Below are 27,383 nucleotides of genomic sequence, written 5' to 3' on the forward strand. Positions count from 1 at the left end.
TTACTTAAAAAAAGCAGAGATTGTTACATATGATCTTTCCAATGCAATGCAAAAAGGACAAGAGTACAAAAAGCTAAAATTTAATTAAAAGAAAAAACTTAGTAAGAAAGTGCATAAACAAAGCATTCAACACAATTTATGGATGTTTCTGATGCTTATGGAGAGCCTACAAAAAGTGTAAAAGTGTAATAATCCAAAAGTTTTTCATATAAATAAATGCCCGCTTTGCTACTCTTTATTGCCGAGCGATACCATACAATAGCAATTCAACCAGTTTATAAAAGATTTTACATTTGCTGTTCTGAACATCTGGTATCAGGTAGGACATTCCCGGGAAAAACACCAGCATTGCCTTTCCAAGCTGAAAATTGCCTCTTTTTCTTTGGAACTGGTTGGTTTCGCTATTAGCCACAGTCTACATTGAGTATTCTTTATGAATTATGTTGGGCCAGTGCCTAGAATGAGTGCAAAACACCAAGGCAAACTCATTACGATGGTGTCGCCAAAATGAAGAAAAGCAGAATCTCGCTTATTATCACTTTAAGCAAAATTACTTCATACATGATGTTTTTAGTTATTTCCACCCTTGCACCCACCCTACACATACAGTATGTCTGCATATGTGTCTTGTGGCTGGCTACTGTGACAGCAGGGGGACAAGACTTAAAATAAAATAGATTAAATAAAGCCATTTAATTATTCTATTGTATTGAATTCTACTCACTCCATATCAGTTTTATTTTGACTTGGTGGGTCTGAATTCTCACCTGATATTCATGGTGGTTGGCAACGCATACATCCTTTTTAACTGTGAAGGAAACAGTAATCCTGATCAATTAATGCATTAGAAAGGTGCTTCATGGTAGTCAAATGGAACCACATGGATTCATATGCAGTTACAATAGCACTCACCCCCCCCCCCCCCCCCCCCCCCCCCCCCACACACACACACATATACATACACACTCTGTACACTCACCACAGGTATGATTGAGGCAGCAGACTCCCATAGTAGTGATTACAGTAAAACCAATAGGACAGGGGGGCACTTCAGGGCACTGCTTCACATCACACTCTGTTAGAAGACACAAATGGATGAATGAAGGAGGGAATGGTGGCACTACTAAAATAAGGACTTAAGTGCTTGTTGTCCTGTTAAATACATAGTATATTGAGAATGAAAACCATGATTATAGTATATACTTAGGACTCACCACACTTCTCCGTTGGACAGCAGCCTGTGGTGGATTTAACCTTGACCTGACCTTCATGGTCACAGCTGAGGGGTGCCAGTGTTGGACAGGGACGACTACGGCAGATGACTTGCAGTTGTTCATCACATATACACTCGTCACAGCCACTTGTCCACATCTCATTGGGCTGAGGACACACAGCAGGACACAATATTTGTTGTTGAACATGAGTCAAGCCACATATCACACCAGTGGTTATTAGCAAAGTGATTTGGTTATACCTAGTTATTCAGAAAAGGCAAAATAATTTACCTTCTTCAATATTCCATTTGGTAACAGACAGAAATCTATTGGAAAAAGAGACAAAATATTAAGACATTAAGTCAGGCTACTAAATGCTAAATGTAAATATATAATCTTAAAACTCATTTTTTAGACCTGTTTTTGGCACTGCTATTGTTGATTTTATGTTTTTTAGCACTTTGTAACTTTGTTTTCAAACTATATAAATGTATACAATTCTGATTATTTTCACACCGCATATTCTTATCATAGGTTTATCATCAAACCTGGTCTAACAGTCTCGGTTACCCCATTGCTGTGGCACTATACTCTGGACTAGCCCAAGGTTAAATGTCCATTTGAACACTTGGTCAATGTTGCAGAATATAGTCGACCTCAGGCCAGTAAGGTTGCTTCTTCGAATAAGCAAAGGCTGCCCAAAATAATCAGCAATGATCATGGGGACAAAATGGGATATAGAATTGTCTAATTTTTAGATATTCTGGTGGTTCAGTAAATCTTGCAGACAGCTACAATTTTGGTGGTTATTCTGCTTTTAACAGCCTGTCTCTCTCTCTCTCAATCATGGAGATGCTGTATCTGACACTTCCCACTTAGACATTAGCCCATATGATCCTATTCCATGCATATGCTGAAGAGGAGCGGCTCACCAGTCAAACAGCTCGTGTATAAAAATGTACATTGCCTTCCGAAGGTATTCAACCAACAGTAAAAATGTTGATATTCAATAAAAAAACAATAACAAAAAAAAAAGAAAAGAAAAGTGTAGGCATATAAAATACCATCACAATGTTTTATGAACTATAGCTCTTGCTATTCTTTATGATAACAGAACAATACTTTTTCACCCTTGAAAATTCTTTCAAGGTTATTTGAGGCAGTGAAAAAGAATATAGAATATGAATTAAAGGCAAGTTACAAGTACAACCAAAGTGCTATCAACTCTGTACTCTGTATTTAAAATCACTGTAAGGCCTGTCACATACTCAAAGCATGCAACGCACAATTACTGCTGAATGAACAACTACCAATGAAGAAGTAATTTCCTATGTAAAAAAAATGATAATGGCGGCCGGTGACTCAGTCACAAGAGACACTGGCTGATCTGAGATTATCTTCCTGACATAAAATGCTGGATGTCCCAAACATTTCTCCAGCTTAATGAGGGTAAATCTGAGGTTGTTTTATTTGGCCCCCCAAACGCCATCAGCCAGCGTCAGCATCACCTTGGCAGCGTATCAACTAATGTTACATCGACTGCTAGAAATCTGGGTGTTCTGTTTGATCCAGATCTGCTCTTTAAGAACCACGTCAAGAAAATTGTTCAGGCGTGCTTCCTCCAGTTGAGAACCATTTCTAAAATAAGGTCATTCTTATCATTTGCAGACCTTGAGAAGGTGATTCATGCTTTTATTTCAACCCACTTAGACTGTTGCAGTTCTCTCGCTAGTCGTTCCACTGTCCAAACTGAAAACTAAAGGCCACTGCGCCTTCTCATTTACAGCACCTGTACTGTGGAACAATCTGCCTGAGAAATCTGATCTTAAAGACGCACTTTTATATGATTGCCTTTTCTTAATTGTTTTGATGTTTTTATTACTGCTTTCTATTACTCATCTCTGTTTTATCATTTGGCTTGTATTCCTTTATGAATGTCTATTTCATTTATTTTCTTTTACTTTCCTTTTTAATTAGTGTACCTGTTTTATCATTTCTTCTGTAAAGCACTTGGTACCTCTGTTTCAAAAAGCGCTTTTGAAATAAAGTGATTATTATTATTGTTGTTATTATTGTATTGTCAACTTTTTCTTTTGGCGGATATATAGAAAGTATGAATGTACACATTCCTCTACAGTAGCCATTTTAAACACTATCCTCACATGTCAATGCTCCAGATAATATGTAGTACTTTCATTTTCCATACTAGCGGCTTTGCTCCCCCTTGTGGATAAATGTAGTATTACCTCAGACATGGAGCCTCAGTCCAGCAGCTATAGGAAGCTGCTGGATGTGCTTGTACTATGTAAGCAGACAGCTAAATTGCTTTTTGTATGGGATACAATTGTACATACTCCAGCATATAATCCCATTCAAACATCGATGAATGCACATAACATTATGTAATTTTTGATGATATTCAAAGGTAACCAATGGGATATCTTTACTTTTAACACAGCTTTTGCCATACTGCTATCTGCCTGTGTCTCTTACCACAGCCGTTCAGGCATTTATTGGAGTTGGCACTGAGCAGAGTGGTGTTTGGTGGGCAGTAGCAACCCTCCAGCTTCACATCTGTCATGGCACTGAACTCATTGACGGCATAGATGAACTTCTGATTGTACCTGCAGACACAATAGCACACAGGGTCAGGGTCACACTACAGAGGCAGAGCCATTTGAAATCCTCAATCCAGGATTCCACTCCACCGTTATAAGTGAATAAGAGAATGAACAATCGCTGATTCATCATTAAGGCCACTCACAATACTTATTTTGTTTATAGTACTAGAATTATAGTACCTGAGATTACAGGTAGGCTCCACCATAGGACCACAGGCTTCATATACTTTAGGACTCTGGCATTTATATTCTATGCAGACAAGAAAAGAGCATAAACCGTGGCTTTTTTATGGCATTGTTAATAAGCAATGGAAATTCAAGTGATGCAGTTGTAGAATTGTGAGAGTAGGTAATAATGCTTGTTGTTAACATTAAATATTTTCATTGCATACCACAGACTCCATTAGTGGCGTTCCTCCAGTCAACACATACTCCAGCTACAGCACAGGCGTCAGCATAGGTCTGTAAGCTGGTGCAGCCGATGATGTCAATGTGCATGTGGCACACATCAAACTCACAAGCCAAAATGAATGGCTCGTAGTCAATCACCTTGTGGCAAGCCTCAAACACACTGGGGAAGATGTGATTCTCAGTCAGTATGGAGAGTAGACACAAACTGGATACATCAATACTCATTATTAAGCTCGGAGAAGTGAATGAACTGATTTATGTGCCTCTTGTCAGGTCAGTTTCAAGGCCCTCTTAAAGGATAAGGCTGGTGTTTTTTAATGCATTGCTTACCGTCAACAAATCCTATGAAAATAACAAAATCAACAATGTGTTTGCTCTACTCCCGTTACTTTCTGACTTCCCACGTATCGTTTTTAGCCGTCAACCCGGAAGTCATTGGCTCCAACTGTAAGCTAAAAACCTTGAAATACAGCTCACAAAGACATAGTTTCAATTTTAAAAATCGCTGTTACCATGAAAAGTCAGGCTGTTGTAGTTATTACCAAATCAAATTCAAATGGGAACAAATTCTTCATTACGCCGGGGACTATTTTCGGTGCTACGGAACTACTTTCCTGAGATGGCAAACGTGTTTACAGCCGGATTATTAAGTTGTTTGAGGAAAAAGTCGGCTGGCCCTGTGCATCTTGATGATGAAATATGTTGCCCAGAGCAACGGCATGGCTCTTTGATGTGTTTTTAATCGTTTTTTAATACAATGAAGTTCTATGGCTGCTGGGACATGGCTGCATTGGACACCGGCTACATGGACGAGACTTGTTGGCAAAACCAAATCATTGCTGATTTTGTTATTTTCATAGGATTTGTTGACGGTAAGCAATGCATTAAAAAACTCCAGCCTTATCCTTTAAGACGTTTAACACCAAGTTTGTTTGAAGGGTTTTTTTCCAGACCCGAGAACATTTACGCCCTAAGTCTGACAGCGCTTCTCAATCCTGGTCCTTGGGGCCAAGAGTACTGCTGGTTTTCTATCCTACCGAATACACAATTGTGTTCACCTGACGTCCCAGGTGTAAATCAGTCCCTGATTAGATGGCTAGAATGAAAACCAGCAAGGCTTTCAGTTATGAGGACCAGGATTGAGAACCACTTTACAAGAGTTTTCAAGTGTTTCATTCTTGTGGGCTCATTTCTAAACTCTGCAGTAATATAATAATGGTCCACAAAATTTGCAACCAGGTAATTTTACCCAATTCATAAATTTACCACACATGTGAATACCGTGTCGGAGTGATAATCGATCTTTACATATTTAACACACATGCATGTGTGTCAGTACAATGGACCGTATAGATATGTCAGAGAAAACCACCTTCTTAATGCACGCCTACTGCTGCAGTTGCAATGTTGGCCATGATAAATTGAATCATACCAGATCGCAATTGGTTTTTAAAACTGCAATCAGAGTAATTCATGATTGCAAAGTCGAGTTGAGTCATATTTATTAAACATGTTTAATACATGTTTCTAATAACGGAATGTTATTTCACATTTATGAATGAGAAAACACTCTACCAGGACAGTACCCTGACAGCCCCTAATGTCACGCTAAACCTGTCGGCAGGTTTTATGAATAAGCCCTTTAGAAAGCAACATAGAATAAACCAATTTCCACCCCAGCTGCCTCAGTTTTCTACAGCAATTATACTATGCTATCAAAGTTATCAAATGATATATTGAGGTATATATTCAACACTGACACATATATTCCCTTCTCCTCATACCTGCTTTTGATGATCTCACAGATGGTTGCCTTGCAGGGAACAGGCACAGGGGGCGTTGGGGGGTGAACTGGTGGTTCACAGTGAGTGTTGTTAACGTGCCACTCGTGTGCCATGTTAGGACATGATGGATCAATTTTGCCACTGGGCAACATGCAGTCATCTTTCCGGTTGTTGTCACATGTTCCTAGAGGACACACATTATGAGTGAGATCATGGAATACCTGAAGAGCTCTAAAAACACAAAAACAGATAATCTATAGAATCATGCAACAGGTCAATTTGTTGTAAATTGTTTTTTTAATTCTAGGAAATTACAATCTTTAGCATTAGCAGAACCCTGGAAATGATAGGCTGTTATCGAACATGCATTATTTCTAGCACAAAATATTCCACTAATAAACAATACGCATTGATTTTGCTATGGTTCAGCATATGTTCAAAATCTTGCAATATAGATAACATATAGATGCTGATGTAATGGGACAAGAGACACTAGTTCCTTATGTTCCTAGGAAGGATAAGATGTTCATAATTTCTGTGAACAGCTCGACTGACCACACTGTCCCTCAGTGTTGCCTCTGAATTCGTCATAGGGCAGGTAGATGCTGAAGTGGAGCCCAGAGAAGGTGATTGTGGCATGGATGGCTGGGATGACCAGCAGTGTCTCGATACCATTGGTGGTGACACGGAAGTCATTATTCTCGTATGTAGGATCCACACGCTTGTCATTCACATAAATCTAAAACAAGAACCATTATGATATAAATGTCAAAGAACTTTCTAACTAAAGTGATTTGTGCAGTTCACTGCATCTACTGAGATAGTATCAAAGCTACTCTATAGACAGTATTACAGACTAGGATCAGGTTGCGTATGGGTACAAGTCCAAACTAGTTGCTGTGTTTGGAGGGATACAGTTAAAAAGTTGTTAGGGTTAAAAGACCTATAGGTAAAAAGGGTTAATGATGGTTGAGGGTTAATAATGCAACTCAATTACCAGATTTGTGAAATTGCCATTCTGGGTAATGAAGATCTTGTAGCTCTGGTAGAAGATGGTGAGAGACTGAGGACAGGACAGGCCATCAGGTGCACCACAGTAGTAGTTGTCAATCATAACACTGAAGTTGTATTTGGGCAGGATCTCTTTCACCAGCCAGTAGGAACAGTTGCCTTGAAAACTGTAGTAGGTACCATCAAAGGTGACATAGTGGGGGTCTCCCCAACCATAGCAGATACCTTCATACACAACAGATATTCAAATAAATATTAATACAAACACCACATATTGTTTACATAAGATCAAGTTTCCAATGATATTTTCATCAAACGATACATGGTGTCAGTAGTTCAAAATACATAAATAGATATCAAAAGTCAAATGAAACAAAGTCCAGATTCAAGATGCTGTTGCATCTTGATTCCTGAGGATTTGCTTCAGGTCAGACTTACATTGGCATTGGTACTGGAAGCAGCATCCAGACTCATCAAAGACTTTGATAGGAGGAAAGTTGTTTTCACACACTACAGGCACCACAGGTGCACAGTATGTGTGGTTATAGGATACCTCTCCATGACGACATATTCCTGTAACACACTTGCTTTCCTTCCAAATTTCACCATCCTATGAGGAGAATACATCATGATTACACAAAAAACTGGGATCTGGGATCTGGGATGTAGAGTGAACAAATTTCTTAACAAAGTAAAATACACCTAAAATACACAGAATACATCTAAGAGTAAGTACCCGTCTTGGAGGATTCACTTCAATACACTCTATAGGTGACGGTGTGGTGGTAGGTTTGGTGGTGGTGGGGGTTTGTGTTGTCTCAGTTGTAGAAGGAGCTGTTGTGGTAGGTATAGGGCAGTGGTAGGGCTCGACCACTACTTGACAGGTCTCAGTAACCTTGCAGTAACCTATGAAACACCAGCCATCATGGTCGGACACATTGTAGATTATGGAACCTAAGAAAGATGGAGGGAGATGCTGATCAGTCCATCAAGCCCAACGCTTCACTTATGCTAATATTAGATTGTGCCAAGTTCAGTACAGCCAGGTTATATGTATAGATTGACACCTGCACCCAACGCTATATTGTTAAATAAATAGGAATGGGGCAATGGAAAAACTGAACAAAACCTTAGTAGCCTATTACTGAAAAGAATTCAGATGCCTCTCAAGTCTCAGGGGTGCTTCTCAAAATATAATATGTGGGAATTTCATTCTCTTGCAAAAACAATGTTTTTTACAAGTGGACTTTGTTGGATAGTACTTTGATCTGCTCAACTCAAACAAGGCTTGCTATTACCAGAGAGAGAGAGAGAGGCCACTGTCTAGGCCTATATCACAAGGCTGATGAACAAGTACTTCTGGCCTGCAGTTACAATATTGCCTATATTGGTGCAGTCTGTTTAGTAATATTTTAAACTAATGTGTAGGTGGATTTGGAGGTAAAGTCTAGGACCAAGGGAAACTTCATGAATCATGAATCTGGGGCCATGGAATCTGGAGCCAGAGCTACCAATGCATCACTCACTTGCATAAGGAAAAAGGTAGGGCACTGGTGGTTCTCGCTAGCCCAGAACTAAATAATTATTGAGGACTGTACATTGTTGTATCCAGCCTCAGGAAGAGATACAATGACTGCATAGTGCATACTAAGAAATGTCATTAACATGGTTGATATTTTTCACATTAGCGGGAACAAATTACATTTTTGCATTTACAACAAGGTTTTCATATAATCCAGAACCATGTAGGACATGAATTTGAATCTAATAAGATCTAAAATCCTATTTTTTTTTATCATCTTATCCTATAAATGAACTTGACTTGTCACTAATTATTCATGGCTAGGGCTAAAGACAAGACCGAAATTTGGAAACAAATCTACCTTATCAGACTCATCACTTAAGGAGAGACTTATTTTTTTTAAACAAATTATTAGGAATTTAATTTTGTTTGCAGCTGAATAACACCAAAATAATAACAAGCCGCCAGGATCATTTCTGAGGTAAGTTTCCTCTGCCAGTAACTTCCCTAACCTTTCAGTTTGTTTTCTTTTCCAGTTGCTACTATAGCATACTCATACATATACTGTACATGAGTATGAGTATGACATGAGGGCTTTCAGGTGACACCTTCTGGCAGCCATATTGGAGGTCCTCAGCTTTTGGCAATTGTGATTGTGTTTCTAAACTTATGACTTGTCTCAATAGAATTCAACAGACATGGTTAGTCTGAATTGTTTTTATCTGGGAACTAATAATTTTGCCATGGATGAATGGTCGATTTTATGTTAAATAATGAGAGTGTGTGAGTAACCACATCATTGGTCAGCTAACCATCACTGTCTTGTAAACACATCTGATTTGCACACCAGCTAATCTATCTTGTAGAAGCTACTGGTTTTGGCATTAATTAGCATCAACCAGCTGGCTAGTAAGCTAGCTCAACCAAGGTGACTCTTCACCAGCTACCGTACAACACAAAGTGTTTTGGAGTAGAGGCTAGGGCTAAAGAAAAAGTTTCCTGTGAGACAGAAACCTAAATTTGAAAACAAATCTACTTAAACAGACTACTCACTCACTGTAAGAATGTTAGTGAATGGATCAGCACCCACACCACGACAAACTTTTTCAGGTATCTTTGTTTTTCTCGTGCTGGTGATGCAGAGCCTGTGCTCCAATGGACCTCAAATATGGTGACAGCCATAGTTGTTAAATTTGTGACACAACTGGAAATCCTCTGTTGTTTAAAAGTAAGTTTAGTATTCTGCACTTACCAATGGGAAAGTCTGTACCATTAAAATGGCATTTGCACACTTGATGACCAGTAGGTGGATGAGATGTTCCAGCCGTCGATACAATGAATTCAGTTGTTGAAGGGACCACTGTGGTGGTGGTTAGTGAGGTTGTGGTAGTAGGTGGCTGAGGTGTAGTTGTTGGTTCTGTTGTGGTAGCAGGTGTTGTTGTTGTTGTTGTTGTTGTTGTTGTTGTTGTTGTTGTTGTACTAGTAGGAGGTGAGGATGTTGTGGTCTTAGGTGTTGTTGTAATAACAGGTGAAGTAGTAGGTGGTGGTGTAGTTGTTGTAGGCGTAGGAGGTACAAAACACTGACAACATCTGACTCTGATCTCATAATCAAAACACTGCTGCAGAAGCCCTTGTTGTTTGTTGTTACATACAAGGCCAACTTCTTGATTGCAAGTTACAGCTTGTCCCAGCTGTGAGATGGGAAGACCTGGATATACAACAGCTCTACACTCAACTTCCTCTGGAGCTGAGCAGATTTGATAACCTGCAGAAATGATCTTCTGTATGGATTCATTGTCTCCACCATCAGGGCCAGATGTGGGCTTGCCAAGATTGATCCATTCTGACCAATCACAAGTCATTTTCCCAGGGCAGGTTGGAGTAACTGGGATCGGTGTTGTAGATGGGGTTGTAGTAATTGTTGTAGGTGGCTGAGGTGTAGCTGTTGGTTCTGTTGTGGTAGAAGGTGTTGTAGTTGTAGTTGTTGTTGTACTAGTAGGAGGTGAGGTTGTTGTGGTCCTAGGTGTTGTCGTAGATGGGGGTGTAGTAATTGTTGTAGTTGGCTGAGGTGTAGCTGTTGATTTTGTTGTGGTAGAAGGTGTTGTAGTTGGTGTTGTTGTTGTTGTTGTACTAGTAGGAGGTGAGGTTGTTGTGGTCTTAGGTGTTGTTGTAGTAACAGGTGAAGTAGTAGGTGGTGGTGTAGTTGTTGTAGGCGTAGGAGGTACAAAACACTGACAACATCTGACTCTGATCTCATAATCAAAACACTGCTGCAGAAGCCCTTGTTGTTTGTTGTTACATACAAGGCCAACTTCTTGATTGCAAGTTACAGCTTGTCCCAGCTGTGAGATGGAAAGACCTGGATATACAACAGCTCTACACTCAACTTCCTCTGGAGCTGAGCAGATTTGATAACCTGCAGAAATGATCTTCTGTATGGATTCATTGTCTCCACCATCAGGGCCAGATGTGGGCTTGCCAAGATTGATCCATTCTGACCAATCACAAGTCATTTTCCCAGGGCAGGTTGGAGTAACTGGGATCGGTGTCGTAGATGGGGTTGAAGTAATTGTTGTAGGTGGCTGAGGTGTAGCTGTTGATTTTGTTGTGGTAGAAGGTGTTGTAGTTGGTGTTGTTGTTGTTGTACTAGTAGGAGGTGAGGTTGTTGTGATCTTAGGTGTTGTTGTAGTAACAGGTGAAGTAGTAGGTGGTGGTGTAGTTGTTGTAGGCGTAGGAGGTACAAAACACTGACAACATCTGACTCTGATCTCATAATCAAAACACTGCTGCAGAAGCCCTTGTTGTTTGTTGTTACATACAAGGCCAACTTCTTGATTGCAAGTTACAGCTTGTCCCAGCTGTGAGATGGAAAGACCTGGATATACAACAGCTCTACACTCAACTTCCTCTGGAGCTGAGCAGATTTGATAACCTGCAGAAATGATCTTCTGTATGGATTCATTGTCTCCACCATCAGGGCCAGATGTGGGCTTGCCAAGATTGATCCATTCTGACCAATCACAAGTCATTTTCCCAGGGCAGGTTGGAGTAACTGGGATCGGTGTCGTAGATGGGGTTGAAGTAATTGTTGTAGGTGGCTGAGGTGTAGCTGTTGATTTTGTTGTGGTAGAAGGTGTTGTAGTTGGTGTTGTTGTTGTTGTTGTTGTTGTACTAGTAGGAGGTGAGGTTGTTGTGGTCTTAGGTGTTGTTGTAGTAACAGGTGAAGTAGTAGGTGGTGGTGAAGTTGTTGTAGGCGTAGGAGGTACAAAACACTGACAACATCTGACTCTGATCTCATAATCAAAACACTGCTGCAGAAGCCCTTGTTGTTTGTTGTTACATACAAGGCCAACTTCTTGATTGCAAGTTACAGCTTGTCCCAGCTGTGAGATGGGAAGACCTGGATATACAACAGCTCTACACTCAACTTCCTCTGGAGCTGAGCAGATTTGATAACCTGCAGAAATGATCTTCTGTATGGATTCATTGTCTCCACCATCAGGGCCAGATGTGGGCTTGCCAAGATTGATCCATTCTGACCAATCACAAGTCATTTTCCCAGGGCAGGTTGGAGTAACTGGGATCGGTGTCGTAGATGGGGTTGAAGTAATTGTTGTAGGTGGCTGAGGTGTAGCTGTTGATTTTGTTGTGGTAGAAGGTGTTGTAGTTGGTGTTGTTGTTGTTGTTGTACTAGTAGGAGGTGAGGTTGTTGTGGTCTTAGGTGTTGTTGTAGTAACAGGTGAAGTAGTAGGTGGTGGTGAAGTTGTTGTAGGCGTAGGAGGTACAAAACACTGACAACATCTGACTCTGATCTCATAATCAAAACACTGCTGCAGAAGCCCTTGTTGTTTGTTGTTACATACAAGGCCAACTTCTTGATTGCAAGTTACAGCTTGTCCCAGCTGTGAGATGGGAAGACCTGGATATACAACAGCTCTACACTCAACTTCCTCTGGAGCTGAGCAGATTTGATAACCTGCAGAAATGATCTTCTGTATGGATTCATTGTCTCCACCATCAGGGCCAGATGTGGGCTTGCCAAGATTGATCCATTCTGACCAATCACAAGTCATTTTCCCAGGGCAGGTTGGAGTAACTGGGATCGGTGTCGTAGATGGGGTTGAAGTAATTGTTGTAGGTGGCTGAGGTGTAGCTGTTGATTTTGTTGTGGTAGAAGGTGTTGTAGTTGGTGTTGTTGTTGTTGTTGTACTAGTAGGAGGTGAGGTTGTTGTGGTCTTAGGTGTTGTTGTAGTAACAGGTGAAGTAGTAGGTGGTGGTGAAGTTGTTGTAGGCGTAGGAGGTACAAAACACTGACAACATCTGACTCTGATCTCATAATCAAAACACTGCTGCAGAAGCCCTTGTTGTTTGTTGTTACATACAAGGCCAACTTCTTGATTGCAAGTTACAGCTTGTCCCAGCTGTGAGATGGGAAGACCTGGATATACAACAGCTCTACACTCAACTTCCTCTGGAGCTGAGCAGATTTGATAACCTGCAGAAATTATCTTCTGTATGGATTCATTGTCTCCACCATCAGGGCCAGATGTGGGCTTGCCAAGATTGATCCATTCTGACCAATCACAAGTCATTTTCCCAGGGCAGGTTGGAGTAACTGGGATCGGTGTCGTAGATGGGGTTGAAGTAATTGTTGTAGGTGGCTGAGGTGTAGCTGTTGATTTTGTTGTGGTAGAAGGTGTTGTAGTTGGTGTTGTTGTTGTTGTTGTACTAGTAGGAGGTGAGGTTGTTGTGGTCTTAGGTGTTGTTGTAGTAACAGGTGAAGTAGTAGGTGGTGGTGAAGTTGTTGTAGGCGTAGGAGGTACAAAACACTGACAACATCTGACTCTGATCTCATAATCAAAACACTGCTGCAGAAGCCCTTGTTGTTTGTTGTTACATACAAGGCCAACTTCTTGATTGCAAGTTACAGCTTGTCCCAGCTGTGAGATGGGAAGACCTGGATATACAACAGCTCTACACTCAACTTCCTCTGGAGCTGAGCAGATTTGATAACCTGCAGAAATGATCTTCTGTATGGATTCATTGTCTCCACCATCAGGGCCAGATGTGGGCTTGCCAAGATTGATCCATTCTGACCAATCACAAGTCATTTTCCCAGGGCAGGTTGGAGTAACTGGGATCGGTGTCGTAGATGGGGTTGAAGTAATTGTTGTAGGTGGCTGAGGTGTAGCTGTTGATTTTGTTGTGGTAGAAGGTGTTGTAGTTGGTGTTGTTGTTGTTGTTGTACTAGTAGGAGGTGAGGTTGTTGTGGTCTTAGGTGTTGTTGTAGTAACAGGTGAAGTAGTAGGTGGTGGTGAAGTTGTTGTAGGCGTAGGAGGTACAAAACACTGACAACATCTGACTCTGATCTCATAATCAAAACACTGCTGCAGAAGCCCTTGTTGTTTGTTGTTACATACAAGGCCAACTTCTTGATTGCAAGTTACAGCTTGTCCCAGCTGTGAGATGGAAAGACCTGGATATACAACAGCTCTACACTCAACTTCCTCTGGAGCTGAGCAGATTTGATAACCTGCAGAAATTATCTTCTGTATGGATTCATTGTCTCCACCATCAGGGCCAGATGTGGGCTTGCCAAGATTGATCCATTCTGACCAATCACAAGTCATTTTCCCAGGGCAGGTTGGAGTAATTGGGATCGGTGTTGTAGATGGGGTTGTAGTAATTGTTGTAGGTGGCTGAGGTGTAGCTGTTGGTTCTGTTGTGGTAGAAGGTGTTGTAGTTGGAGTTGTTGTTGTACTAGTAGGAGGTGAGGTTGTTGTGGTCCTAGGTGTTGTCGTAGATGGGGATGTAGTAATTGTTGTAGTTGGCTGAGGTGTAGCTGTTGATTTTGTTGTGGTAGAAGGTGTTGTAGTTGGTGTTGTTGTTGTTGTTGTTGTACTAGTAGGAGGTGAGGTTGTTGTGGTCTTAGGTGTTGTTGTAGTAACAGGTGAAGTAGTAGGTGGTGGTGTAGTTGTTGTAGGCGTAGGAGGTACAAAACACTGACAACATCTGACTCTGATCTCATAATCAAAACACTGCTGCAGAAGCCCTTGTTGTTTGTTGTTACATACAAGGCCAACTTCTTGATTGCAAGTTACAGCTTGTCCCAGCTGTGAGATGGAAAGACCTGGATATACAACAGCTCTACACTCAACTTCCTCTGGAGCTGAGCAGATTTGATAACCTGCAGAAATGATCTTCTGTATGGATTCATTGTCTCCACCATCAGGGCCAGATGTGGGCTTGCCAAGATTGATCCATTCTGACCAATCACAAGTCATTTTCCCAGGGCAGGTTGGAGTAATTGGGATCGGTGTTGTAGATGGGGTTGTAGTAATTGTTGTAGGTGGCTGAGGCGTAGCTGTTGGTTCTGTTGTGGTAGAAGGTGTTGTTGTACTAATCAGAGGTGAGGTTGTTGTGGTCCTAGGTGTTGTCGTAGATGGGGTTGTAGTAATTTTTGTAGTTGGCTGAGGTGTAGCTGTAGGTTCTGTTGTGGTAGAAGGTGTTGTAGTTGGTGTTGTTGTTGTTGTTGTACTAGTAGGAGGTGAGGTTGTTGTGGTCCTAGGTGTTGTTGTCGTAGTAACAGGTGAAGTAGTAGGTGGTGGTGTAGTTGTTGTTGTAGGCGTAGGAGGTACAAAACACTGACAACATCTGACTCTGATCTCATAATCAAAACACTGCTGCAGAAGCCCTTGTTGTTTGTTGTTACATACAAGGCCAACTTCTTGATTGCAAGTTATAGCTTGTCCCAACTGTGAGATGGAAAGACCTGGGTACACAACAGCTCTACACTCAACTTCTTCTGGAGCTGAGCAGATTTGATAACCTGCAGAAATGATCTTCTGTATGGATTCATTGTCTCCACCATCAGGGCCAGATGTGGGCTTGCCAAGATTGATCCATTCTGACCAATCACAAGTCATTTTCCCAGGGCAGGTTGGAGTAATTGGGATCGGTGTCGTAGATAGGGTTGTAGTAATTGTTGTAGGTGGCTGAGGTGTAGCTGTTGGTTCTGTTGTGGTAGAAGGTGTTGTAGTTGGAGTTGTTGTTGTTGTACTAGTAGGAGGTGAGGATGTTGTGGTCCTAGGTGTTGTCGTAGATGGGGGTGTAGTAATTGTTGTAGTTGGCTGAGGTGTAGCTGTTGATTTTGTTGTGGTAGAAGGTGTTGTATTTGGTGTTGTTGTTGTTGTACTAGTAGGAGGTGAGGTTGTTGTGGTCTTAGGTGTTGTTGTTGTAGTAACAGGTGAAGTAGTAGGTGGTGGTGTAGTTGTTGTAGGCGTAGGAGGTACAAAACACTGACAACATCTGACTCTGATCTCATAATCAAAACACTGCTGCAGAAGCCCTTGTTGTTTGTTGTTACATACAAGGCCAACTTCTTGATTGCAAGTTACAGCTTGTCCCAGCTGTGAGATGGAAAGACCTGGATATACAACAGCTCTACACTCAACTTCCTCTGGAGCTGAGCAGATTTGATAACCTGCAGAAATGATCTTCTGTATGGATTCATTGTCTCCACCATCAGGGCCAGATGTGGGCTTGCCAAGATTGATCCATTCTGACCAATCACATGTCATTTTCCCAGGGCAGGTTGGAGTAATTGGGATCGGTGTTGTAGATAGAGTTGAAGTAATTGTTGTAGGTGGCTGAGGTGTAGCTGTTGGTTCTGTTGTGGTAGAAGGTGTTGTAGTTGGAGTTGTTGTTGTACTAGTAGGAGGTGAGGTTGATGTGGTCCTAGGTGTTGTTGTCGTAGTAACAGGTGAAGTAGTAGGTGGTGGTGTAGTTGTTGTTGTAGGCGTAGGAGGTACAAAACACTGACAACATCTGACTCTGATCTCATAATCAAAACACTGCTGCAGAAGCCCTTGTTGTTTGTTGTTACATACAAGGCCAACTTCTTGATTGCAAGTTATAGCTTGTCCCAACTGTGAGATGGAAAGACCTGGATATACAACAGCTCTACACTCAACTTCCTCTGGAGCTGAGCAGATTTGATAACCTGCAGAAATGATCTTCTGTATGGATTCATTGTCTCCACCATCAGGGCCAGATGTGGGCTTGCCAAGATTGATCCATTCTGACCAATCACAAGTCATTTTCCCAGGGCAGGTTGGAGTAATTGGGATCGGTGTTGTAGATGGGGTTGTAGTAATTGTTGTAGGTGGCTGAGGCGTAGCTGTTGGTTCTGTTGTGGTAGAAGGTGTTGTTGTACTAATCGGAGGTGAGGTTGTTGTGGTCCTAGGTGTTGTCGTAGATGGGGTTGTAGTAATTTTTGTAGTTGGCTGAGGTGTAGCTGTAGGTTCTGTTGTGGTAGAAGGTGTTGTAGTTGGTGTTGTTGTTGTTGTTGTACTAGTAGGAGGTGAGGTTGTTGTGGTCCTAGGTGTTGTTGTCGTAGTAACAGGTGAAGTAGTAGGTGGTGGTGTAGTTGTTGTTGTAGGCGTAGGAGGTACAAAACACTGACAACATCTGACTCTGATCTCATAATCAAAACACTGCTGCAGAAGCCCTTGTTGTTTGTTGTTACATACAAGGCCAACTTCTTGATTGCAAGTTATAGCTTGTCCCAACTGTGAGATGGAAAGACCTGGGTACACAACAGCTCTACACTCAACTTCTTCTGGAGCTGAGCAGATTTGATAACCTGCAGAAATGATCTTCTGTATGGATTCATTGTCTCCACCATCAGGGCCAGATGTGGGCTTGCCAAGATTGATCCATTCTGACCAATCACAAGTCATTTTCCCAGGGCAGGTTGGAGTAATTGGGATCGGTGTCGTAGATGGGGTTGTAGTAATTGTTGTAGGTGGCTGAGGTGTAGCTGTTGGTTCTGTTGTGGTAGAAGGTGTTGTAGTTGGAGTTGTTGTTGTTGTTGTACTAGTAGGAGGTGAGGATGTTGTGGTCCTAGGTGTTGTCGTAGATGGGGGTGTAGTAATTGTTGTAGTTGGCTGAGGTGTAGCTGTTGATTTTGTTGTGGTAGAAGGTGTTGTAGTTGGTGTTGTTGTTGTTGTACTAGTAGGAGGTGAGGTTGTTGTGGTCTTAGGTGTTGTTGTTGTAGTAACAGGTGAAGTAGTAGGTGGTGGTGTAGTTGTTGTAGGCGTAGGAGGTACAAAACACTGACAACATCTGACTCTGATCTCATAATCAAAACACTGCTGCAGAAGCCCTTGTTGTTTGTTGTTACATACAAGGCCAACTTCTTGATTGCAAGTTACAGCTTGTCCCAGCTGTGAGATGGAAAGACCTGGATATACAACAGCTCTACACTCAACTTCCTCTGGAGCTGAGCAGATTTGATAACCTGCAGAAATGATCTTCTGTATGGATTCATTGTCTCCACCATCAGGGCCAGATGTGGGCTTGCCAAGATTGATCCATTCTGACCAATCACATGTCATTTTCCCAGGGCAGGTTGGAGTAATTGGGATCGGTGTTGTAGATAGAGTTGAAGTAATTGTTGTAGGTGGCTGAGGTGTAGCTGTTGGTTCTGTTGTGGTAGAAGGTGTTGTAGTTGGAGTTGTTGTTGTTGTACTAGTAGGAGGTGAGGTTGTTGTGGTCCTAGGTGTTGTCGTAGATGGGGTTGTAGTAATTGTTGTAGTTGGCTGAGGTGTAGCTGTTGGTTCTGTTGTGGTAGAAGGTGTTGTAGTTGGTGTTGTTGTTGTTGTTGTTGTTGTTGTACTAGTAGGAGGTGAGGTTGATGTGGTCCTAGGTGTTGTTGTCGTAGTAACAGGTGAAGTAGTAGGTGGTGGTGTAGTTGTTGTTGTAGGCGTAGGAGGTACAAAACACTGACAACATCTGACTCTGATCTCATAATCAAAACACTGCTGCAGAAGCCCTTGTTGTTTGTTGTTACATACAAGGCCAACTTCTTGATTGCAAGTTACAGCTTGTCCCAGCTGTGAGATGGAAAGACCTGGATATACAACAGCTCTACACTCAACTTCCTCTGGAGCTGAGCAGATTTGATAACCTGCAGAAATGATCTTCTGTATGGATTCATTGTCTCCACCATCAGGGCCAGATGTGGGCTTGCCAAGATTGATCCATTCTGACCAATCACATGTCATTTTCCCAGGGCAGGTTGGAGTAATTGGGATCGGTGTTGTAGATAGAGTTGAAGTAATTGTTGTAGGTGGCTGAGGTGTAGCTGTTGGTTCTGTTGTGGTAGAAGGTGTTGTAGTTGGAGTTGTTGTTGTTGTACTAGTAGGAGGTGAGGTTGTTGTGGTCCTAGGTGTTGTCGTAGATGGGGTTGTAGTAATTGTTGTAGTTGGCTGAGGTGTAGCTGTTGGTTCTGTTGTGGTAGAAGGTGTTGTAGTTGGTGTTGTTGTTGTTGTTGTTGTTGTACTAGTAGGAGGTGAGGTTGATGTGGTCCTAGGTGTTGTTGTCGTAGTAACAGGTGAAGTAGTAGGTGGTGGTGTAGTTGTTGTTGTAGGCGTAGGAGGTACAAAACACTGACAACATCTGACTCTGATCTCATAATCAAAACACTGCTGCAGAAGCCCTTGTTGTTTGTTGTTACATACAAGGCCAACTTCTTGATTGCAAGTTATAGCTTGTCCCAACTGTGAGATGGAAAGACCTGGATATACAACAGCTCTACACTCAACTTCTTCTGGAGCTGAGCAGATTTGATAACCTGCAGAAATGATCTTCTGTATGGATTCATTGTCTCCACCATCAGGGCCAGATGTGGGCTTGCCAAGATTGATCCATTCTGACCAATCACAAGTCATTTTCCCAGGGCAGGTTGGAGTAATTGGGATCGGTGTCGTAGATGGGGTTGTAGTAATTGTTGTAGGTGGCTGAGGTGTAGCTGTTGGTTCTGTTGTGGTAGAAGGTGTTGTAGTTGGAGTTGTTGTTGTTGTTGTACTAGTAGGAGGTGAGGATGTTGTGGTCCTAGGTGGTGTTGTTGTAGTCACAGTTGTTGTATCTACATAAGGTGTAGTTGTTTCTGTTGTGGTAGAAGGTGTTGTTGTACTAGTAGGAGTTGAGGGTGTTGTGGTCCTAGGTGTTGCTGTTGTTGTAGTCACAGTTGTAGTAGTAGTTGATGGTGGTGTAGTTGTTATGGTAGAAGTAGAATATGGCTTCGTACTTGTCATAGTTGTACTCGTGGTAGGTGTCTGTGTTGTTGTGGTAGGCAAAGGTTTTGGTGTTGTGATGTTGCATTCCACTGTTTTACAGCACTTAACCTTTATTTCATAGTCATAACATATAGGGGGAAATTGTTTTTTGTTCTGACATACGAGTCCAATTTTGTTGTTACATTCTACAGTTTGCCCCAATTTAGATAGTGGAACCCTTGGATAATGCACAGCCTGACACTCCACTGCCACTGGCTTCTCACAGATGTCATATCCTTTCTGGATGATTCTTTTAATGGTTTCATTGTCACCACCTCCAGGGCCATACTGCGGGTAGTCTACACTTATCCAGTGTGACCAGTAACATGAGGTTCCACAAGGTGTTTGAGTCTCCGTAATAGTTTTGGTTGTTGTTAGTGGTATTGTAGTGGGTTTTGTTGGTATGGATGATTGAGGTTGTGTTGTTGGGGTTGGAGCAGGCTTGGTTGGGCAAGCATTAGAGTCACAACAGAGAACTCTGACTTGATAATTGAAGCACAGTGCCAGTGGCCCTGACTGGTCTTTGTTTCTGCATGTCAGTCCCTTGGCCAGGTCACACTGCACCACTTGTCCCACATGCTCAATGGTCACGTTAGGGAACTTCTCAGCTCTGCACTGGATCTGACTTGGATTATCACATATTAAGTGTCCTGCTTCTCTAATCTTGTCGTAAGTTTCAGAGTCTCCTCCAGGAGTTCCAAGCGTGGGGAAGCTGGTATCGTACCACGGTGACCATTTGCAGGGACTACATGTGACTGGCTCTGCAGACACACATGACACAGGTGTTGGTTGTCTGTTAAGTGTTACATTATATAACTGAATAACTCAGCATTGTCAAAATAGCACTGCACATACCTGGTGTGGTTGATGTAAAAACAAAAGTGCTTGGGGACTGGCTGGTTACAGTTGTGGGTGTAGTTGTGGTTGTAGTGGGCATAGGTGTTGTTGGTGTGGTTACTGGGCATGGGTATATCTTCCTGTCAATGGTACCATTCTTCCCACACACTGCTATGATGCAGTTACCAAGCCCATCTGTTGTGTTGTAGATGGTATGGCCAGGGGGATATTTGTTTCCATCATATGTGCAAGTACAAGCTGTAAAGCGGGATATTTTATTAGCATAATATGACCAAACAAAAAAAATGTATTTCTATTAATTAATTAATCTCTTCATACCTTGGGCATCATAATGACATTGGATGGTCATGGAATTGCATGTGCTTCAGGAGAGAAAACATGAAAAATATATTTTCAGTTTTCATTTTTGAAACAGTTATATTAAGTAGCATATGTCCAATATACTAGACCTACCATGCATGACAGTTTTCTGTTGTTGGCACTTTGTCACCGTTATTATAGTGTTTCCTTTCTTTATCATAGCAGCCACATTGTTCGTTTGAAACACACTTCATGATATCTTCATCAAAGTACGGCTGAGCAGGAGGGCATTTTGGATAGCAACCTAATAGAAAAACAAACTGTTCATACACTGCAACAAATTATCACAAACTTGTTGGCATTGTTATATGCCTTTGTTTAAAAGAAAGCTCAAAAAACAAAAACATGCTTGATGCTAGGTAACCATTTTCAGTACAACTGTTGACAAATGTAGAATTTTTTTCCCCATTCTGAGATGAATGCTTGGTGAAGAAAACCATTTTAATTTCAAATATCAATTCATGTCTCGAATAAGCTTAGTTGGTTTGATTAGCAGTTCAGCTTAAGTTACAAAAACATGATCATGTACCTTCTAGAGGAGGTATCTGTGTAGAGCAGCTGCCTGAGGGGTTCCTGCAGGTTTTCATACAAGGAGAGCCACATGGCTTGTAGTGCCACTCACATTCACCAGGGGGATTGTAATAGTCACAGAAGAGAGCTGGAAAAGATAGATATACTCATTCAGTATGGGCTTGATTCAAACTATTCAATGTCTACAGTGAGGATTTAAGGCATACATTCGCTTGCACACAAATTTATTCAAAACCATTTTTATTCTTGTCTTTGTTCATTCCCATTGTGGAAAATTGGGTATTTGACTTTTCCCCTTTTGATGTCTTTCTGCTGAGGCATTGCCTTTAAATAAAGCATTAATTAAGTTTCGGTTAGGATGATGGCACACAAACTGCATTGGTAACATGCCCATGGGACATTAAATGGATAAAAACACAATACAATATACTTTACAAAATCTGAAATGTTCTAGAGGGTTTGCAGTTGCATTGCAACTCCCCTAGCAACCATAATTGGCACTATCATGGTCCATTGGAGAATTGGCTGGGCACAAATAATGTCCATATAATATTAATAATAACATTAATATATAACAACCAGGCTAGGAAAAGAGCCAATAAAGATAGTTGTGGTGTGACCAGTCTGATAAGGCAGACTGTTTCCAAATTTAATTTAGGTTTATGCTGTCTTTTCCTTTTCCTATAAATATATATAAGTATATAATTTTGCTGTTGGCGCTCTGAGGATTTTTGCCACTAAAAAAAGCAAAAACAACAAAATCCTTGATTTTATCCAGGTTGGGGACAGAGATGAATATTAAACTTTGCTGTAGGACAGTGGCAAAACCACTTTTGAAGGCTTGTTATGCAGCAACAGAATGGGCTAGAGACATGGGGTCAACTTTTCTAGAAAGCTATTGAGCTGTACTTTTATAGGGGTGGGGTTACTGATAGGGGATACCACTGAGTAGGGTTGAAATGCAATATTTTCTGAAATTCCCCTGCTTCCCACTAAGATGGGTCAAATCAGACAAAATATTTGTTTTTTCCACCCTCAAATACCCTAGTTATAATGTCAGTTCCATGTTTACAACGTCCACTATGGGAGAAACAACAATAAAACTACAAACCTACACAGCAGCACATTTATTGTGAAGTGCTAAACAGCGCAAACTGTAGTTTTTTTGGGTGGCCTAAGGTTAGCTTAGGCAAACTGCTCAATATTGCAAAGATGTTAATGTTATAAGAGGATATAAGCAAAAAATTCAGCTATGTTTTATGGAAAGAAAGGGGTATGTTCAATAACTTAATGGATTATGCAACATTTAAAGACAGAACTCCCGGCTACGTTCTTCTATTCAGCAGAGCACAGGAATATGGATGGTTCCACCAGGCTATGATGTACCCACCTCTAATTTGAATTGGTTAATTCCTTCATTTGTGTTATTAGGGATATTTTGCGCTGGTGTGTCTTTTGCCTCCCAGCTTATCCTTTCATGCATTTGGATGTTTGTTTAACCTTAATGATGCAGACCTGAAAGGCACAGTGGACTATCTATCTGCATAAAAATTAGTTCAGTCCAGATGTAGGCTGAATTTTTATGAGATATGAGAGTTGGAATTTTTCACCATCCCTGGGTACTCACGGCAGATCTTTGGGGTTCTCCATGGTATACAGACTCCAGCTTCATTACAGGATTCAGCATAGGCAGCCACAGCAGTGCAGAAACATTCACAGTCTCCACCAGTGTCACAAGCACATGAGTCAAACACACATGCATCATAGTATGGAGTGGGATCCACCTAGAGACAATAGTGTGACTGGTCACATATTGTAGTTACATATTATCCTATCCTTTCCTATCCTATCCTATCCTATCCTATCCTATGGTTTCTATCTACCTCTATCAGTGATCAGTAAGAATTCAACCACCACACACACACACACACACACACACATCAATAATCCAGTCAATCCCCCCACAGATATGTTATCGTCATTCTGCTATGAGGAATTAAAAAACATACTTACTGACACTTTAATCTGTTAAAGTTTTATATTGTAACTGAAACATACAGAAAAGCAGTTTAATTTCATCAATAACTTACCATGGAGTGGCAGGCTGAGAAGACTTGACTCTGTATGATGCTGCACTGTTTCTGAGACCAGGACTGTCTGTATGGGTTTGCAGTGCAGGGGTTTCTGCTGAGATGGGCGTCCGGGCAGCTGGGAGAATTTTTCCAGCTGTTGCCAAACACCAAAGGATTGACTACCACAGCATGGCTCCTTGTAGTGAAGTCGTTATTTGCATTGCCATCATAGTTGCCACACAGCCCACACACATGACCCTGAAAAAAAAAAGTTATTTTGTGCTCAATTCATGTTGCCCAATTTAAGTAGCAACACCCTAACCTTGACATCCAATCCTAAACCTTGATGTTTTTCATGGTTGGTTACCTTATATTTGGGGCTGAGCTTGATAAATAGGCTGGTCCTCTTGTCCCACATGAGGATGAGTCCATTGTTGGCTTCAATTACCAGGTAGATGCCCATAGTGCTAATATGGTATGGTGCTGTTTCTTCATTCCCACTTGAAAGTACCTGGTAGCTCTCCTCTGTTAGAATCAATTCTGCACTCTGAAGAAAAGAAGACATTTTGATTGATAACCAGTGTTTTGTGAGCACTTTGTTGTTATATCTACAATATCTACAACTTAATTAAGGTCTAAATTAAACTGTCAAAACATAACAACATAAAATAAATAATTAACCAATTGAAACTGTTATCTTCCTTGCACTGACATATGGCTAAAGCTTGTGCTGTAAAAATGTAGTGGAAAATTCACATGAAAAAAAAAGAATTAGAGCCAAAAGAATCAAAGACATTTTGTTGTTCAAAATTTTGCCAGCATAAGATTTTATTGGTTTTCGGCTCATACAGCGTCCAAGTGTGTTTCATGAATTTGCATTGTGTGTTGCACACAGACCTGTATAGTTGTTTGTACTGTTTGAAAAGGTGTAATATGAATCATTTACCCCCAGGAAGATCTTGATGGTCTTAGAGCAGGTGGTTCCTGTGGTTCCACAGGGAACGTTCTCACTGACCACTCTGAAGCTTCCATTGCCCTGGACATTTCCACAGTAGTCCTGAAGAAGGATACACACACACACAATTTATGGCATTGACAAAAATTGTCATGTTACTTTGACACGGTCCAGTGACTTGAATTACACAATGCTAACATTTATCATGTTAGACTTTTCTTTTTATGGCGTACAAGTGGGCAAAGTGTAACTGCCCATCAACTTTTTATCTTTTTGGGAGCGGGAATATTTTTATCTGTAAAACTGAACTTCAGTACAAGTGCAGAAGCATGGAGGGCACAGTCAAGAATTTAAGGGGTAATCTACAGCAAGATGGTCATTACCACAACAGCGTGAATCAAGACCCTGATGCGTAGTGGAGGCTCCCTGCACACAGGTACTTACCATGGACATTAATCTTTTGACAAAAAATATTGATTAAAAATGATTTTATTACAAACTACAGTAATGTACCAGCTTCCACCAGGACTGTATGCAGTAACCAAGGAGTAACAACCTTTTGGACCCAAGGTGTTGCCAGTTAGTCAAGAAGATGGACCAAACTAACTGACTAGAGAGTGATATTATTGAAGTATCTACAATCATCACTTGAAAGAATGGTACAGAATACATTATTATCTGAAAAATTCATATCATTTTCATTACATTGTTTACAAACTGATCAATTTTGCTGATTGTAAATGTAAAGTGTCGTACCTGAGCGAGAGTGTATTCACAGCTGCCATCAAAGGTGAAGCGCTTGCCATCAAAAGTGATGTAGTGTCCGTCACCATAGACAGAGCAGGTTCCATGGCACAGGTTGGTAGTACACTGCCACTTCCTGTCTTTACAAGTGCTGTAAATGAATGAAGATGAAATGGGATTAGGTTTCCAATAAAAGGCATGATGTTCTTTTTTGTACATCTCTCTGTTACAAGCAGGTACAGATGGAGATTTAACCAAAATAACTCTGCATTCACGTCTTTCTAAGTCAACAACACACTTTAATTCCACTTGAGGTTCACTTACCAGGTGTTGCAGTCCACCTTGATGCTTTCTCCAGGCTGGTAAGGGGCACTATTGTGAACACAGGGACAGACCTCTGGTTTGATGCAGCCTCCTTTACTGTCAGATACCATTCCAGATGGACACATACAGCCAGATATACACTCTGTGCTCACCTGGAGAAGACAATGTAAACTTGAGTAACAATGTGAAAGTGATGCTCAACCCACAGTCATATGTACAATTCATAGCAACTAACTGCAATGGTTTGCCAAATCAGTGCAGCTCCAGCAGCAAGATGTTTTATTTATATATAAACTAATAATTTGCTGTTGCATGCAGTATTTCATTCCAACTGGCGAAAAGGTGACTCACGCAGGCCATGTCTAATGTGTTGCAGCTCTTCTGACACTCAGATCCTGTTGCAGAAGGTCCAGCAGCAGAGCAGTTGAAAAACACCATGGGGGCAGCACAGGCTGCAGAAGGAGATACAATACTGATATTACTTCATTGTTTCTTTTACAAATGTATTGTGGTCTCTAGCTATTATTTTAAGCATGACATTTAGAGAATAGCATTCAAAACCATTCTCTAAAGAGGGCTACCACAGCATTTGAGTATTATAGGGTACTATTAGGAAACATTTGAACACTCATATACTAGGCCACTACATAGCAGGAGCACCTATTTTTCTAAGTGCTTTTGTATCATTAAACTTACATGGCTGTTTGTTAGACTCTCCAATGCAGCTGAGTTTGCCTTCCTTACAGGTGCTAGTATAAGAAAACGAAAAATACATCACGATGCATGCATCACATTAGTTCATCATTTATGATATTGGCACATCGTAAACGTGTTGTTCAGCTTCAGACTAAGGCACGAGGCATAACGTATTCTCATTTAAAGTTTAGAACCTACCGAAACGCATACAATAACGTTTGAACATCTGCTTATATAATATGCAATTTTCATACCACATGAGTCCGTCCTTGCTCATGACCTGCCCAGGAAGCACCACCGAACCCTTGTCATGACAGGGGCAGCCATTAGAAGGCACACACTTTCCAGAGTCATCCAGGTAGGTTCCCTCTGCACAGATACAGCCATCGACTGGCGGGAAGGAGAGGTGACAGCTGGGATCTGTGGTGCTGAGGCAGCGGCAGGTCCGGCTGTTGGACGTAATGCTGTCGGAGTAGACCATGCTGCTAGGGCATGAGCTGGCATACTTGCCTGAGGAGGTAAGACCACAAGTATCATTGAAAAGGTGTTGAGTGGCTCAGGGGTCTAAGGTGCGTACCATGTAAACGCAACGTCCGGGGTTTGAATCTGACCCAAGAGCTTTGTCGCATGTCATCCAACCTTTACTGTCTCTCTTCACTAATGTCTATCTAATAAAGGCAAAAATGCCCCCAAAAAAATTCTAAAAAAAAAACCGAAAAGATGTTGAGATTGTTGGATTACAACAAAACAAGTGGAGATATTTGACATATGTTGTGAACATGACAAAAAAGTAATCTTTGTACAACCGTGTGTATGCACCAGGTGTGTCAGAGGAAGAGGGCAAAGTAGAAATCTGCAGACTCCCGCACACTGTTGTGCCATTTAATAAAATTCTTGTAAGTGATGACGGTGGGAGTCTACATATGTTGTGAGCATAAAAGATACACAAAACAAAGGAAAACAGCAATTTCTATTCAGAATTAATGGGCTTGTATCTCCACAAATCCTAAAATGCTGGTATGTCCTGTTTTGGAGGTTTGGAGGTGTCCACTAGTGTTATATAAAAAAAAAAATCTTTGGTGAGCATACAGTAGGCTATGTGAATAATTTATCTAATGTAAGACCAGATTGACAGTTTTCTATTTTACTTGAATAGCAGC

General features: G+C 41.2%; 2 protein-coding genes across 2 annotated transcripts in view; both read right to left on the bottom strand.

The window, feature by feature from the left end:
- Positions 1 to 979: 979 nt before the first annotated feature.
- The window catches only part of LOC139645830 (mucin-5AC-like), a gene marked incomplete at its 3' end in the record, with an annotated part of 54,708 nt that continues 28,304 nt past the window's right edge, over positions 980 to 27,383 (bottom strand). Inside the window, exons 23-50 of the mRNA XM_071521681.1 lie at positions 26,478 to 26,733; positions 26,241 to 26,276; positions 25,879 to 25,999; positions 25,528 to 25,679; positions 25,216 to 25,354; positions 24,451 to 24,561; positions 23,872 to 24,051; positions 23,523 to 23,762; positions 23,060 to 23,216; positions 21,431 to 21,559; positions 20,995 to 21,145; positions 20,860 to 20,903; positions 20,577 to 20,778; positions 18,870 to 19,432; positions 17,212 to 18,326; positions 13,668 to 13,810; positions 12,661 to 13,402; positions 9,922 to 10,042; positions 7,480 to 7,551; positions 7,028 to 7,266; positions 6,586 to 6,769; positions 6,031 to 6,214; positions 4,228 to 4,406; positions 4,016 to 4,085; positions 3,708 to 3,838; positions 1,506 to 1,540; positions 1,215 to 1,380; positions 980 to 1,075 (exon numbers count right to left, since the gene is read on the bottom strand). Coding sequence (XP_071377782.1) covers positions 980 to 1,075; positions 1,215 to 1,380; positions 1,506 to 1,540; positions 3,708 to 3,838; positions 4,016 to 4,085; positions 4,228 to 4,406; positions 6,031 to 6,214; positions 6,586 to 6,769; positions 7,028 to 7,266; positions 7,480 to 7,551; positions 9,922 to 10,042; positions 12,661 to 13,402; positions 13,668 to 13,810; positions 17,212 to 18,326; positions 18,870 to 19,432; positions 20,577 to 20,778; positions 20,860 to 20,903; positions 20,995 to 21,145; positions 21,431 to 21,559; positions 23,060 to 23,216; positions 23,523 to 23,762; positions 23,872 to 24,051; positions 24,451 to 24,561; positions 25,216 to 25,354; positions 25,528 to 25,679; positions 25,879 to 25,999; positions 26,241 to 26,276; positions 26,478 to 26,733 — 5,958 coding nt within the window. The remainder of the gene's footprint in view (positions 1,076 to 1,214; positions 1,381 to 1,505; positions 1,541 to 3,707; positions 3,839 to 4,015; positions 4,086 to 4,227; positions 4,407 to 6,030; positions 6,215 to 6,585; positions 6,770 to 7,027; positions 7,267 to 7,479; positions 7,552 to 9,921; positions 10,043 to 12,660; positions 13,403 to 13,667; positions 13,811 to 17,211; positions 18,327 to 18,869; positions 19,433 to 20,576; positions 20,779 to 20,859; positions 20,904 to 20,994; positions 21,146 to 21,430; positions 21,560 to 23,059; positions 23,217 to 23,522; positions 23,763 to 23,871; positions 24,052 to 24,450; positions 24,562 to 25,215; positions 25,355 to 25,527; positions 25,680 to 25,878; positions 26,000 to 26,240; positions 26,277 to 26,477; positions 26,734 to 27,383) is intronic.
- Positions 19,528 to 20,536, bottom strand: LOC139645805 (mucin-5AC-like; the record flags this gene model as incomplete). Its single annotated transcript, XM_071521650.1, has 2 exons — positions 20,530 to 20,536; positions 19,528 to 20,444 (listed from the first exon to the last, which is right to left on the bottom strand). Coding segments are annotated over exons 1-2 (924 nt in total), but the record flags the coding sequence as incomplete, so codon positions are not given.

Source organism: Centroberyx affinis, unplaced genomic scaffold (genome assembly GCF_046629955.1).
Source record: "Centroberyx affinis isolate AG114_WGS23_722 - 3 ecotype Tasmania unplaced genomic scaffold, CSIRO-AGI_Caff_v1 ptg000078l_1, whole genome shotgun sequence".
In the NCBI taxonomy this organism is placed as follows: Eukaryota; Metazoa; Chordata; class Actinopteri; order Beryciformes; family Berycidae; genus Centroberyx; species Centroberyx affinis.